The 14,230-nt window shown below is 41.6% G+C and overlaps 1 protein-coding gene across 1 annotated transcript in view; it reads right to left on the reverse strand.

Moving 5' to 3' along the window:
* Positions 1-390: 390 nt before the first annotated feature.
* The window catches only part of LOC150081826 (XK-related protein 6-like), a 208,021-nt gene continuing 194,181 nt past the window's right edge, over positions 391-14,230 (reverse strand). The window contains exon 5 of the mRNA XM_090380331.1: positions 391-543. Coding sequence (XP_090236457.1) covers positions 391-543 — 153 coding nt within the window. The remainder of the gene's footprint in view (positions 544-14,230) is intronic.

Genomic DNA, 14,230 nt, shown 5'->3' on the forward strand with positions numbered 1-14,230 from the left:
CACCCAAAGTATAGACCTGCGACTAGAATTTTCCGTAGGATGATAAAGGATTCTGGCCGCAAGCAAGTCATTGCAGAGAGACCTATAACTGAGTTTCCTGCAGGAACTGCAATTTATTGATAATGTAACTTACATTATCAATAAATATACTTGGGCTGGAATGGTAATTTGATATGTCAGTATTATTACCAAACAATAAAAAAAAAAATAAAAAAAAAAAATGGAACTGAGGGAATTCTAAGGGGAAAACCTGGAAGAGAGAGAGAGAGTGTGTGTGTTACCAACTCATATCCTCCTGCCAATAAAACAGCTTCAACAAAGAGACTTATAAAAATTTAATATTTAGTGTTGATCAACAATATTTCAATTTAATATAAAAATATTTGCTCTTTACTGTTCTTTTCCTTCATCTTTCAGAGCACTCAGCTTTATCTCTTCAATTTGACACTCATAACCTTTAATTGTACCATCACAGATTTCTTTTCTCCAATGGGCAGAAAGATCAATATTACCAGAGGGATGTAGCAATAAATAATATATTACCTGAAATAATGAAACTTCGGTATTAATAAATATGAAAGAAAATACAAAATGCAGATAACACATATTGCTCATTTCATATATGCATTACTTTTAAAGAATTTCTATATTCTATCATTCGTGAGTTGCAAAAGCACTCCTGTACTGTTTAGCAACTGACCAGTGCAAACTTTATTTGATCACATCTATTTTTTTATGTCAGGATTGGAATGAACAGTGTTTAGTTAGAAAAATGCTACGATGCAGCAACAAAAAAAAAAAAAAGAAAATGTTTATGCATTGAAAAGTACAGGTTAAGATAAGCTGTTCAAGGACAACAATAACAGCACAGCCATGAAAGGTTAAATATATATTACTAATGAAGTCTGAAAAAGCAAATGCTACGTTATAATGTATCCTTCGGTATACACCGATGAGCCAAAACATTATGACCACCTACCTAATATGATGTAGGTCCATGTGCAGCCAAAACAGCTTGTACCCGGCGAGGCATGGACGCTACAAAATTTCTAAATGTGTCTTGTGGTATCTGGTACCAGCATGTAACCAGCAGATCCTTTAACTCGTGGTTGGCGCATTATAGCCTAGGTTACTGTTGCACCAGTAAAACCAAACCAAACCAAATACTTTAACTCCTATAAAGTCCATGGTTGAGATGCCACAGATCGGAGTTGTGGTTCCAACACAAACTACAGATGCTCGATGGGATTGATGTCTGGGGAATTTGGAGGCCAGGGCAATACCTGCAAGTCTTCCTCACATTCCGCGAACCTGGGTACTTATTGTTCACACATCTGGCCTTTAGACAATAGCACTAATGCTGTAGAAAGCATGAATTAAAAGCTAAAAGGATTAAGAATAAATCCCATCAGTTTTTAAAAAGCTGAAGGTTTTATTTTTTAAGATCATGAATTAAGAGCTAAACATTCCACAATTTAGTGATGTCTGTAAAAAAATATACAAACACCTCTACTGTACTGAGAAGTTGCGCTGGTCAACGCTACATGTCCACAGCCATTGGCAAAGATTAAGGCATGTTCCTGATGTGAACACTGGCTCATCAACCTGTTTTCTTCTGTAAGCACTCTATTAGAGAATTAGAAGAGAGTGATTTTCCTTTATCCCAGATATGAGTCATCCAAAATTCCACTAAATTTCACCTGTCTGTTTATATGGTGTGTATAAATGGTCTCTAAATCAGTTTTGTTTTAGCTGCTGTGCAAGTAACCTTACAATGTCTAAGAGGAAATTCTTTAGTGTAGTTGAAAAAGTGTAAGTGCTTACTAATGTAGGATCAGAGCATTACAAAAAAAAAAAAAAAAACCACTTTAAAATTTGGTATCCTGCCAGTAGTGTCAACCATTCTGAAAAACCTTGATTCTCAAACTATCTGGGAAAAAAGGATAAAGTGTCCTTTGTCTAACGGCCAAAGGGGTTCCCCCATCTCTACATTGTGTACTGTGTTTGTGAATCACGGTACTCTGTGAAGGCCAGAGGTTTCAAAAAGTGTATAGTATATGTTAGTGTAGTGTCATGTTGTGTTATGTTGTTCCTCTGACCATTTGGCCCCCGGGTGGGACCCCCATTGCCCATCCTTAGCCATAGGTCAGGCATTAGTGTACACGTTAGCATAATGATATTAAGAGTAGGAGACCGGCGGAATTACTTAACAAGTACAGGTCACTGCTGAAAAACAACCGTGAATTAGGGTTGAATTTGAAAGAGTCTGCAATTCTGCCCAGACACGATAGGAGGGAGTACATGATGAGAGCCCTATCGATCAATTCGGCCCTGGAAAGATTGTGCAAGGCTCAAGGGGTAGAATTTTTTTTCAGCCTGGTCTGTACTTGTTAACAGGAGAGACTGCTTCTACAGGGATGGGATACACTTAAATAGAAAGGGTGCAAGAATGTTTGCTGATGCTATCAAGGCAGTGTTAGGACTAATAGATTAACAGTAGCCACTGGCAGAGGTGAAAGTGATTCTTGCACTGCTTCTATTGGAATGAGCTGCAGCCTGGAAAACAAGATGCAGGATATTTCAGAGACTGCTGGGAATCGTTGCGGTACAAATAAACACATAGGTTGTGTTAGGGCAGCTAAGAAAAAGAACAGGTGCATGTATACTTGCGTGTGCACCAATGCTAGGAGTTTAGTAAATAAATTTGATGAATTTGAGGTATTGCTCAAAACATCAAAGGCAGATATTTTGGGGATTTCAGAGACGTGGTGTCACACAGATATAAGGAATGCAGAACTGGAATTTGGGGAGTACAATGTCCACAGAAAGGATAGACAGGATAGGAAAGGAGGAGGGGTTATGCTATTAGTTAAGAAATACATAAAATCCAAGGAAGTGAAGCCAGTCAACATTGCTGGACAGTGCAGTGTCGAGTCAGTTTGGTGTGACATAAGCATTGGGAGATCAAAATTGAGAGTAGGAGTGTGCTATAGGCCTAATGACTCTGATGAGTATAATAAGAAACTTTACGGGGAAATAGAGTGGGCCAGTAAATCAGAGTCTTATAATGGGGGATTTTAATTTCCCAGATATTGACTGGAATTTGGGGGCTGGTCACTCACACACTAGCAAGGCTTTTGTGGATTTATTGGATGACTGTTTTCTACATCAGCATGTTCAGGAGGCAACTAGAGGGAGTAATACTCTTGATTTGATTATCAGTAGTGATTCTTCATGCATTAAGAATCTGCAGGTAAATGAACCACTAGGTGGCAGTCATCACAGTGTGCTGAAGTGGGATTTACTCAAAGAGGTAACTACCATTAGGGGTAAAGGGAAGGGTTATTGCTTTCATAAAGGCGACTACGATGGACTGAGACAGTATTTAAATTCTATACAGTGGGACCAACTGATGATGTTACCAACAGCAAATTCAAAATGGGAAGCATTCAAAGAACTTATCTTGGAAGCTACTAGGCTTTACATACCAACTAAGAAATATTGTTCAAGGTTTAGGCCTAAATGGATGTCAGATGAACTAATGAGACATATGGCAGAGAAGAAAAATGCATGGGATACATACAAATTAACACATGACACAGAAGCCTATGATAGATACAAGCTGATCTGTAACCAAGTTACAAAGGAGGTTAGGCAGGCGAAGGCAGATTACGAGAAATCTTTGGCAAGGGATGCAAAGAAAAACAGCAAGGAGTTCTTTACTTATGTAAACTCTAGAAGGAAGGGGATGAATCAGATTGGTCCACTTGATATCGATGGGTCAACTGTTGATGATCCTGCTCAGGTAGCTAACAAACTGAATGAATATTTTGCATCGACATTCACACGTGAGGAGTTATTCAGCAAGGGGAATGCCAGAGGTGTATTCAACTCTGGCATTAAGCTAGAGAATCTTGTAATAACTGAGAGTAAAGTGGAGGAGAAATTGTTGAAGATAAATACAAGAAAGGCACCTGGGGTGGATGGGATCTATCCAGTTATACTAAAGGAAGCAGCAAAGGAAGTAAGCAAACCCATAGCCATAATTATGAGAGCTTCCTTGGACTCAGGGGAAGTACCCATGGACTGGAGATGTGCAAATGTGACCCCAATTCACAAAGGAGGATCAAAGGCTGACACAAGTAATTATAGACCTGTGAGTTTAACTTCTGTTCCCCGAAAATTAATGGAGGCACTGGTTAAAGAAGCACTGCAGGATCATCTTGACAAGAATTCTGTTATAGCTCAGACACAGCATGGTTTTGTTAAGGGAAGGTCTTGCCTGACCAATTTGATTGGATACTATGATACAGTCACAAAAGAACAGGATGCAAGGAATAACTTTGATATTATATACTTGGATCTTAAAAAGGCTTTTGATACTGTTGCACAGGGAAGACTGCTGCACAAATTGGAGCCGTGTGGCATTGGAGGCAAATTGCTGCTATGGATAAAGGGGGTGGTTGAGGGGGAGAAGACAGAAAGTAGTAATCAATGGACACTGCTCATCGTGGACTAATGTTATTAGTGGAGTCCCTCAGGGTTCAGTATTGGGTCCATTATTGTTTTCTGTATTTATAAATGATATTGATGATGGTATATCAAGCTTAATGTCCACGTTTGCAGATGATACAAAGGTTGGCATTGTTGTCAAGGACACTACTGACACTATGCTACTGCAACAGGATCTGGAAAGGTTGAGCAGATGGGCTGAGAGGTGGCAAATGAAGTTTAACATTGACAAATGTAAAGTACTACATAAGGGAAACAGCAACCCCAGAGCAACATATCAACTCTGTGGTACTACACTGACAGTGGTAGAGAATGAAAGGGACCTGGGGGTGGTTGTGCAGGCAGATATGAAGTTTTCTGAGCAGTGCAGACGGGATGCAAGAGTAGCTCATGGTGTATTGTCAATGATATATAGGAATTTTTCTAGCAGGGATAAGGAGGTGATTATTCCCTTGTATAAGGCGATGGTCAGACCGCACCTAGAGTACTGTATACAGGTCTGGAGGCCTCATTTCAAGAAGGATGTAGAGCTGCTGGAACGAGAGAAGGGCAACAAGATTAGTGAATGGAACAAAAGGGTGCTCTTATGAAGAAAGGCTTACGTTTTGCAAATTACAGTGTCTGGAGACTAGTAACCGGCGAGGGGATCTGATAGAGGTGTATAAAGCCTTGAATGGTTTGAGCATGCTCAATGCTGATGGGATTCTTCCTCTTGCTCAGAATAATCACCTGAGAGGGCATAAATTCAAATTGAGGAAAGACAGATGTAGGATAGACATGAGGAAATTTGCCTTTAGCCAGCGGGTGGTTGGTTGCTGGAATAGACTTCCATCCCTTGTCATGGAAGTTGATAGCCTAAATAAGTTTAAGGCTCAGCTGGACAGGTATTTCGAACGAACAGAGGGGTGAAGTGGAAATGGTTATTTTTTATTTATTTATTTATTTTTATTTTTATTTATTTATTTATTTATTTTTGGCTGATGCTGCATAAGCTTGCTTTTTTGCATCAAATGCTTCTACTAATGCTAATGCTAATTACAGGATTGCAATGGTACTCTGGCAGGTCCTGCCACCTAGTTTCTGAAGATTTCAGCAGCAAGGACCTATATGTGTAAAACAAAACAAAAAAAAAAAAAAAAAAAATGAATGTATCGATAGAGTTAGGGATCAAACGGAAGAAGGGGTGCAAGTTTGCCTTCAGCCATCAGAAAGTGGAGGTATCCCCAAGTGAGGCATTGGGGGAAGGAATGAAAAGTAGCTGCAAGAGAGTGCACAGCCAAAGCCACCCTTTGCACTGTTGTCGCATGAAACGCTGATGCTGATGCTGATAAGTGTCTGTCAATGTCGGGTTTAGGTCCATTTCAGGTATAATTCAATTCAGAGTGATACTGTTCAGGTAAGTGTCAATTCAGTTGGTTGTTTGTCTGATCCATGTGGTATCAGTTAATATAACATATCTGTCTATGTCAAGTTCCAATCTATTTAGGGTGTCAGTCCACACTGACAATGTGTCCATTTTAGTGTCACTTTTATATTGCTTTGTCTAATCCACGTGGTAGTCCTTAAGAAGTTGGTGTCAAAATAGGGTTGTCATAGTTCTTGCGGATATTCTGGCTCCCTGGTTCAGGGCCAGCATTGCTAATATAGTTTTACCCTTGTTGGATTGCAATTAGTGTCCTTCTGGCAAAGAGGCTTTGTATTCATACTCCGTATCTAGTAGGTGGAGTTCCATGTTCTGCAGAAAATAGGTGACAGCAGATTACAGTGCAGATCTTCAAAGTGTTTGCAGTCATACATAAGGTGTTGAAAGGGGACCTTCCGAGATTCTGAGGCTTGTCAGTTTTATACTGAATGGTTCATGACCTGTTAAAGAAAAAGGTTACATAGAGACCCTGAGACCCCCCCAAAACCATTTTGGGGGAGGGGTCTTGGATAAACTGTCAACATTCAGAAGGAACTTCTTGGTGATCTCCCCTTTAGTGGACTCAGTCCACCTCTCCTGCCACAATTGCCTAAGGTAGGTGAGCAATCTGGACTTTTCCAACCACCAGTTGCCAAAATTCAGTGTGTAATTCAGGAACGTGCATGGTTTCCCCTTCGCCAGGTGGCAGGTCATGGCACATCTAATAATTTCAAGGTCCAGTGGGAGCACTCCTGCCACAACCTGACATGCGTGCATGCTGACTGTTGATACAGCACGGGTGAAAGTCATTAAGCTCCCAGTCCCGTCTGGATAATTTTTCAACCAACTTGGAGTATTTTCTGATCTTGTCTTTTATATACCTCAGTTGTGGCTGAAAGGACAGATTCCTGTTTATGATGCTACCTAGATATTTAATTTGTGTGGTCAATTTTATAGTGGTACCTTGGATTTTGACTTGTGGCAGTAGGGCAAGGTTTAGTGTTCCTCTCAAGAGGTGGATTGTGGCACAGTCTTGGAGTATGTCCAGCAAATGGTTGGCTTTTTCCTCAAACTGCACTCTAGAATCAACAAGGATGGTTAGAATTAAATCGTCAGCGAAGGCCTGGGAGCCAATGTCACCAATGCCAAGAGCAAGGAATTCATCGAGGATCATGTTCCACAAAAGGGGTCCAGGACAGAGCCATGCAGGCACCCCCCCCCCCTGTGAATAGGTCTGGTTAGTTTTCTATATGCAGTGTTAACTTCAATCTTCCTATGTGTAAGGTAGTTCTTGATTATGTTATACAGGTTGATCAGCACGGTGGCCCACCGAAGCCTTGCACGGTTGCTTAGCCACCATATAGCATCAAACATCCCCATGAAATCAATACTAATGACCAAGAAGTATTTCCTGGTTTATCCAACAAGTCCAACAAGGCCTTGAAGGCTTGTAGCATGGAAAGGCCTGGTTTGAAATTGTATTGTGAAGGGCTGGTATGATTTGCATCTTCATAATGATTTAGTAGCCTCTTGTGCAGCACTCTTTCAAGCAGTTTGCTTATAACAGGTGGCAAGGCAATCGGCTGGTAGGACTCTGGTCTTTCGGGGGGGGGGGGGTTGACAGGTGTTTTAGTACTAGTTTGACATTAGCCTTTTCCCACTCCAATGGGAAGGTGCCTGTCTGAAGGCAGAATTGAATAGTGCAGGTAACAACTCTGGGGTATATCCAACCATTTTTCTTTATGATTTTTGGCTCCAGTAGACCACTGCCGGGGCATTTATTTTTGATTTGGGAGACAGTCATCCATAGAAAAGGGGAAGGGTGGTTCCTGCAGATCAGTAGAGTAGGAGTCAATTTTCACAGCAGATTCAAATCTGTTCTGGAAGAATTGGAATGACATATTTGTGGATCCTCCCATGAAGTGGTCATAGTACCCTGTGGGATCAGTGTGGCTTCAGTAACTTCCCCTCTGGGGAGTCTGTGGTTACCTTGTAAACCATACCCCAGGGGTCAGTGTACCCCATTGTGGAAACTAGGTTCTCCCAGGTTTTGCATTTGGTGTCCTTTATTAGCTTTGTGTACCAGTTTATTGCTTCTTTATATCTTTCTCTCAATGCCGTGACTTCAGCATCCAGCCAGGCTCTTAAGGTCCTTTGGAATTCATTGCTGTTTTCATTACCTCTCTTCTCAGATTTTGTATGTCAGGGGTCCACCAAGGCAGGCACTGGGCTTTGGAATCTTTCTTTTCATGGCCTGTTCACTTGCACGTATAATGATTCCTGTGACTTTATGTTGGAAGTCATTCGCCTCATTAGGGAAGGTTGTTTCTTGTAGTTGTTCCCTGGCAGCAGTGGTAAGTTCCTTCTTGAATATCTCAATGGCTTTGTTTACTGCACGGCAGTTGAGCAGTGTTTTATTTAGTTGGTTAAGGATCTGGTATGTAATCACTTTGTGGTTGGATGTGGTCCACGAGTCTTGGACCATCCAGTTTTTAACATAGTGTGCTATATTCACAGTTGCAAATGAGACAGCTATCATAGCCTCCAAGAGTGTGTTACAAAATGTTGGCAGGCGATGTGACAGGTTTAGGACTTCAAGCGTGGAATTTGCCAAGTAATCTTTGAGGATCTGACCATTTCTTGTACCTCTCTTGTTCAGTGTCAGACCATGCCAGGCAGGGAAATGGCAATTTACATCCACGCCTATAATGATTCTCTGGTTCGGGAGTGTATCCAAGAAACTTTGGAGATATCTTGTTGAGAATGTTATATCTTCCCCTGGCCTGCAGTAAAGGGCCACCACATTAAAAGGTGCCCAGCTGCAGGCACATGTGGCCCAGGCCATGAAAAGTTAGGATATTCTTGTTGCAGTGATGGCCGGATTCCGGATTAGAATAGCTGCCCATGGGTGTCCATCCTTTGGACGATCTTGTAGTTGGTGGGGTATCCTCAGACTTCCCTTGAATGGGTGTACAGTTCCCATAATATCAGGACACCCACATTTTCTTCATCGACTTTCTTTCATAGTTGTATGACCACTGCTCTGGCAAGTTGTGCATTGATTTGCATGATGTTTAGCAGGGCTGTATTGTAATTTTTAGGCCTCGTTCCCATTCTTTGTTGGAATAAACTCTTGGTTTTGAGGTAAGTGGGGCATTTGGGATCTCTTATAGAATGGGTATGGCCCAGCTTGAGTGCCTTGCAGTATACACAGATTGCTTCTTTGGTTTTGTTTGGGCAGTTATTATATTCTTGTCCCTTCTCAGAGCAGTGGCCGCAGGTAGCAACGGCCTGCCTAGGTGCACGTATGAGACGTCGGGGCCATACTAGAACATTTATAGCATTTAGGCATGGCCACATGCTCCCAGAAACAGTGACTGCCCCAGTCAATGAAAATTCTAGACTGGTGGTTAAGGACCTGCCAAGAAGTAGGTGCAAGTTCCACAATCCAGTTTCCATTTGATCCAGTTTTCATCAAATATTTTGGCTATACTAAGTTGTGCGGTTCCTGGTCTGTGATTCCCTGGCATGTACTTCATCTGTTAATTACTGTTGGATAACTTCTCTGTCCACGTGGAAAATTATGATTGATGGCCCTTTCTGCTTTAGTGGCTCTGCAATCAGACCCATTGTTATAATCTTAGAGTTAGTCATGATGTTATCAATGTTTTCCTTTGTTTCTGTCTCAGTGACAATGCCTATGTTGCTTGTTTTTCCGATTGCCTTTATCTTTGTTGTCTGAAAGTCCTCATTAAAGTTCATCATGACTTTAGTTTTCAGTTCTTCACTAGTCATAGTTCCACTGGTCTCTGTAGGTCTGAATTAGATTAGGGACTTTAATCAGTGGTGGTTTCCTAGCTTGGGGTCCCTTACTTGCTATATATTGTTTGGGGAAAAGGATAAAAAGAAAAAACCCAAGGGTTCCCCATCTCCGCTTTGTGTACTCTGTGAAGTTGAGAGGTTTCAAAAAGTGTATATTAATGTTGCGTATAGCGTGTTTGTGTCTAATGGCACCAGGGGTTCCCCCCATCTCCACGTTGCTTTCATTGTGGGTGTAACAGTTCACTGTAAAGGCCAGAGATTTAAAAGTTATGGATTTTGTAAGTGTAGTGTTGTGTATTGTTGTTCTTCTGGCCATTTAGCTGCTGGACCCCTGCTGGGGCCCAATGTTGGTTTGCCTCCACACTATGCCTCGTGGAGGCAAACCAGGTACCTAGTGATTTTAAATTTTCACTCTGGCATTTTCCTGTAAAGAAAAGATCTTTGTAGATATGCAGTTGTTCGGATTTTTATGGAAGGGCAGTGTATAATAATTTGTCATTTGTCACCTAATTTCCTGAGATTTCAGTGGTTAGGACATAAAAAAAAAGAAAAAAAAGGGAGGGGGGGGGGTAGCAAAAAACACTGGAAAAGTAAGGGTGAAAGAGGTTTATATTAATTAGCATTAGCAGAGGCATATGATGCAAGAAAGCAAAGCTTATGCAGAATCAGCCAAAAAAAAAAAAAAAAACACCACTCCCATTTCACCCCTTTGTTCGTTCGAAATACCTGTCCAGCTGAGCCTTAAATTTATTTAGGCTATCAACTTTCACAGAAAGGGATGGAAGTCTGTTCCACCAACCAACTACCCGTTGGCTAAAAGCAAATTTCCACACATCTATCTTTCCTCAATTTGAATTTATGCCCTTCAGGTGATTATTCTGGGCAAGAGGAAGAATCCCATCGGCATTGAGCATACTCAAACTATTCAAAGCTTTATTCACCTCTATCAAATCACCTCGCCGGTGCCTAGTCTCCAGACACTGTAATTTGCAAAACCTGAGCCTTTCTTCGTAAGAGCAACCCTTTGTTCCATTCACTAATCTTGTTGCCCTTCTCTGTACTCATTCCAGCAGCTCTACATCCTTCTTGAAATGAAGCCTCTAGACCTGTATACAGTACTCAAGGTGTGGCCTGACCATTGACCTATACAAGGGAATAATCACCTCCTTATCCCTACTAGAAAAATTCCTGTATATCATTGACAAGACACTATGAGCTACTCTTGCAGCCCGTCTGCACTGCTCAGAAAACTTCATATCTGTCTGCACAATTACCCCAGGTCTTTTTCATTCTCTACCACTGTCAGTGTAGTACCTCACAGTTGATACATTGCTCTGGGGTTACTGTTTCCCATATGTAGTACTTTACATTTGTCAATGTTCAACTTCATTTGCCACCTCTCAGCCGATCTGCTCAACCTTTCCAGATCCTGTTGCAGCAGCATGGCATCAGTAGTGTCCTTAACAATCCTGCCAACATTTGTATCATCTGCAAACTTGGACATTAAGCTTGATATACCATCATCAATATCATTTATAAATACAGAAAACAATGGACCAAACACTGAACCCTGAGGGACTCCACTAATAACATTAGTCCATGATGAGCAGTGTCTATTGATTACCACTCTGTCTTCGGTTTAATACGGTTTAATTTTGGACGTTGAATTTTGACATTGTGTGGGTGTATGCTGGCAGATTAGGGAGGGGATGTTGTGTAGTGTCATGGTATTCCTCTCACTATTTATCTGTTGGGCCCCTAGTGTAACTCCCCACTGCATCCCCAGAGTCAATGGAGTTTTTGGGCTCCACCAGGCAAAATAAGGGGTTGGGGGTATGGGAGCAAAGACACCAGGCAATGAAGTGTGGTGCAGGTCATCAAGCTGCTTGAAGTCATCTCAGTGAGTTACGTTAGAGAGCAGAGTTGATTCCAATGCTGGTGTCTTAAGTCACGTCCATGGAGGTTGGGGATATTTAGATTGTATGATCCAGTCTAGTGATGTCCACAACATTGAAGCCCAATCTAATATACAACTGGTGGTCACATTCCAGGATCAGGTTCATTTCAGACTGTTCAGGGTTTTCTGCCGTTCGAAGAGGTCTTTGGCAAAACAGGTGAAGGCTTCTAGTCGGTCCAATATGTGGTGTCCCTGGTTCCTGAGAGAGAGAGAGAGAGAGAGAGAGAGAGAGAGAGAGATATGTTGTTTGGTTTTTAGGAGCATTAGCAAGTAAGGCCATATCCGGGATATGCGGTGGTCAGTCCCTGACCTTTCCGCATGCTCCGTATTTGGTGGTGACGGGCTCGAACCCCGGTCTAATCAAGAAGCGTGTGCTACGCACTGCTGCTCCTTCCCACCTGGCTACGGAGGCGCAGAGAGAGAGAGAGAGAGAGAGAGAGAGAGAGAGAGAGAGAGAGAGAGAGGTGTATCTTTGTGAGCAGAATGCATCTGAGGTCCTCTTAGTACTTGCATGCATAAGATGCTCTCATGTTTTTGGGAAGCCACATTGACGGGGGGGGGGGGGGGTCCTCCACGATTTTGAATGTCGCCAGCTTTGCCTTTATGAACCCATGGCCACTGAGGAGAAAGGTGGTGTGCAGGCCAGGGAAGAACCAAATCGGTGATTCAGGATAGATTCTAGAGATGTTTGGTAGCAGAGATACCATCTTTGCTGCCATGCCCTTTGGAGTGAGCGATAAGGTGGGTCTTTTCCTCTCTGAAAGCATTACTCAGATAGGTGGTAAATTCACCACAAATGATTGATCTGCGTTACTCCTGAGATCCGGGGGTAGTGCCCCAGCTAGCCAGCCCCTGCGGAGCATGAGAGGAGGATGGTACGCTGTATCGAATCAAGTTTTTTCATTTAAGGCCCCGGTCTCTCCTTGAAACCTTTTCGCAAGTCCACTAATCTTTTGATGGAGATGTTTGGGGAAAGTGTGTGTCTGTAGTGTCAAATGGCACCAAGGGTTTTCCCCAACTCCGCATAGTATATAGACCAGGTGCTGCTACCACCTAATTTCCTGAGATTTCAATGGCTAGGAACTAAAAAGAAAAAAATCTCTAGTCATACCCAGAGATCCTTAGCACCCTCTGCTTCCGCTCTGATCCTCTCACTGCTGTAAGAGGGAGAGTGCAAGTTGGTGAGGACCATTTGTTTCATTGTGTTGTCATAAAGTGCTGGAAGGTTTGGTCTTTTCCTCTTCACGCTGGCGAGGCATCTTGAAGAGAACCACCATAGATGTTCGTTGCCACCAAAGTGATGTAACAGAGCTTACCATCGAGGTGTGCCCGAGTGTATTTTAGGGAGGCAGGCCAACTGGACTTCTCCTAAATCTTCTAAAATAGAAAGATATTGGATCCATCAGTGTTTTAGACTGAATATCTGATAACACACAGAATGCCTGTTCCACTCTTATAGAGTGGAACAGGCATTCTGTTCAATAGGGCTAAATAGAGGTTAAAGAGGGGTTAAATAGAGTAATGCTCAGTAAAAGGGCAAGGTAAATAAGTTTGTATTTGGAATTGAAAGGAACAGTATTATAAAAAAACTGTGATAAATAGAGAAACACCTTCACTAAGCTCAATATGATTTTCAAAAATGAAAATCATAATGCCAAGCTAGTCTTTTCTATTCCTTTTCGTAAAAATGCATCACAAATGTTTGTTGCTTTCAGAATTAACAAGTTCCTTCATAAAACAACATTGCACCATATTGAGTAACTTGTGTTGAAATAAAAACCAAATTTAATCAAGCAACTAGTGAAAGAAAGTTTATAGATATTTATAATTTTAGGATCTTTTATACTTAATTTTTTCTATTATCTTAATATTCTGCATGCTTTTCTGTTTACATACAGCAAATGCCAGTCAATGTGTTATTTCTGGTTATTATCAGCCACTTATTATAATCAAACCATTTATATTATAACGAAGGTAAATTCTGCTGCTTTATATGATCATATTGTCATTGTATTGTTATTGTTTTTCATTTCAATTAGGAGAAATTGTCTTAGCATTAGTAGAGGCATATGATGCAAGAAAGCAAGCTTAAGCAGCAACAGTAAAAAAAAAAAAAAAACCTCCCATTTCACCCCTCCATTCATTCCAAATGCCTGTCCAGCTCAGCCTTAAATTTATTTAGGCTATTAGCTTCCACCACAACAAAAGATGGAAGCCTGTTCCACCAATCAACTACCCGCTGGCTAAAGACATGCTTCCCGCATGTCTATTCCACAACTATCTTTCAATTTGAAACTGTGCCCCCTCAGGTTGTTAGCCTGAGCAAGAGGAAGAATCCCATCAGCATTCAGCTTGCTTAACCCATTCAAGGCCTTATACACCTCAATCAGATCACCTCACAGGTGCCTATTCTCCAGGTGCTGCAATTTGCTGAACTTAAGCCTTTCTTGGTAAGAGCACCCCTTTGTTCCCCCTCACCAATCTTGTTGCCCTTCTTTGTACTCGTTCTAGCAACTCTACATTCTTCCTAAAATGAG

This window comes from Mastigoproctus giganteus, chromosome 8 (assembly GCF_048544385.1).
Source record: "Mastigoproctus giganteus isolate SK-2022 chromosome 8, ASM4854438v1, whole genome shotgun sequence".
In the NCBI taxonomy this organism is placed as follows: Eukaryota; Metazoa; Arthropoda; class Arachnida; order Uropygi; family Thelyphonidae; genus Mastigoproctus; species Mastigoproctus giganteus.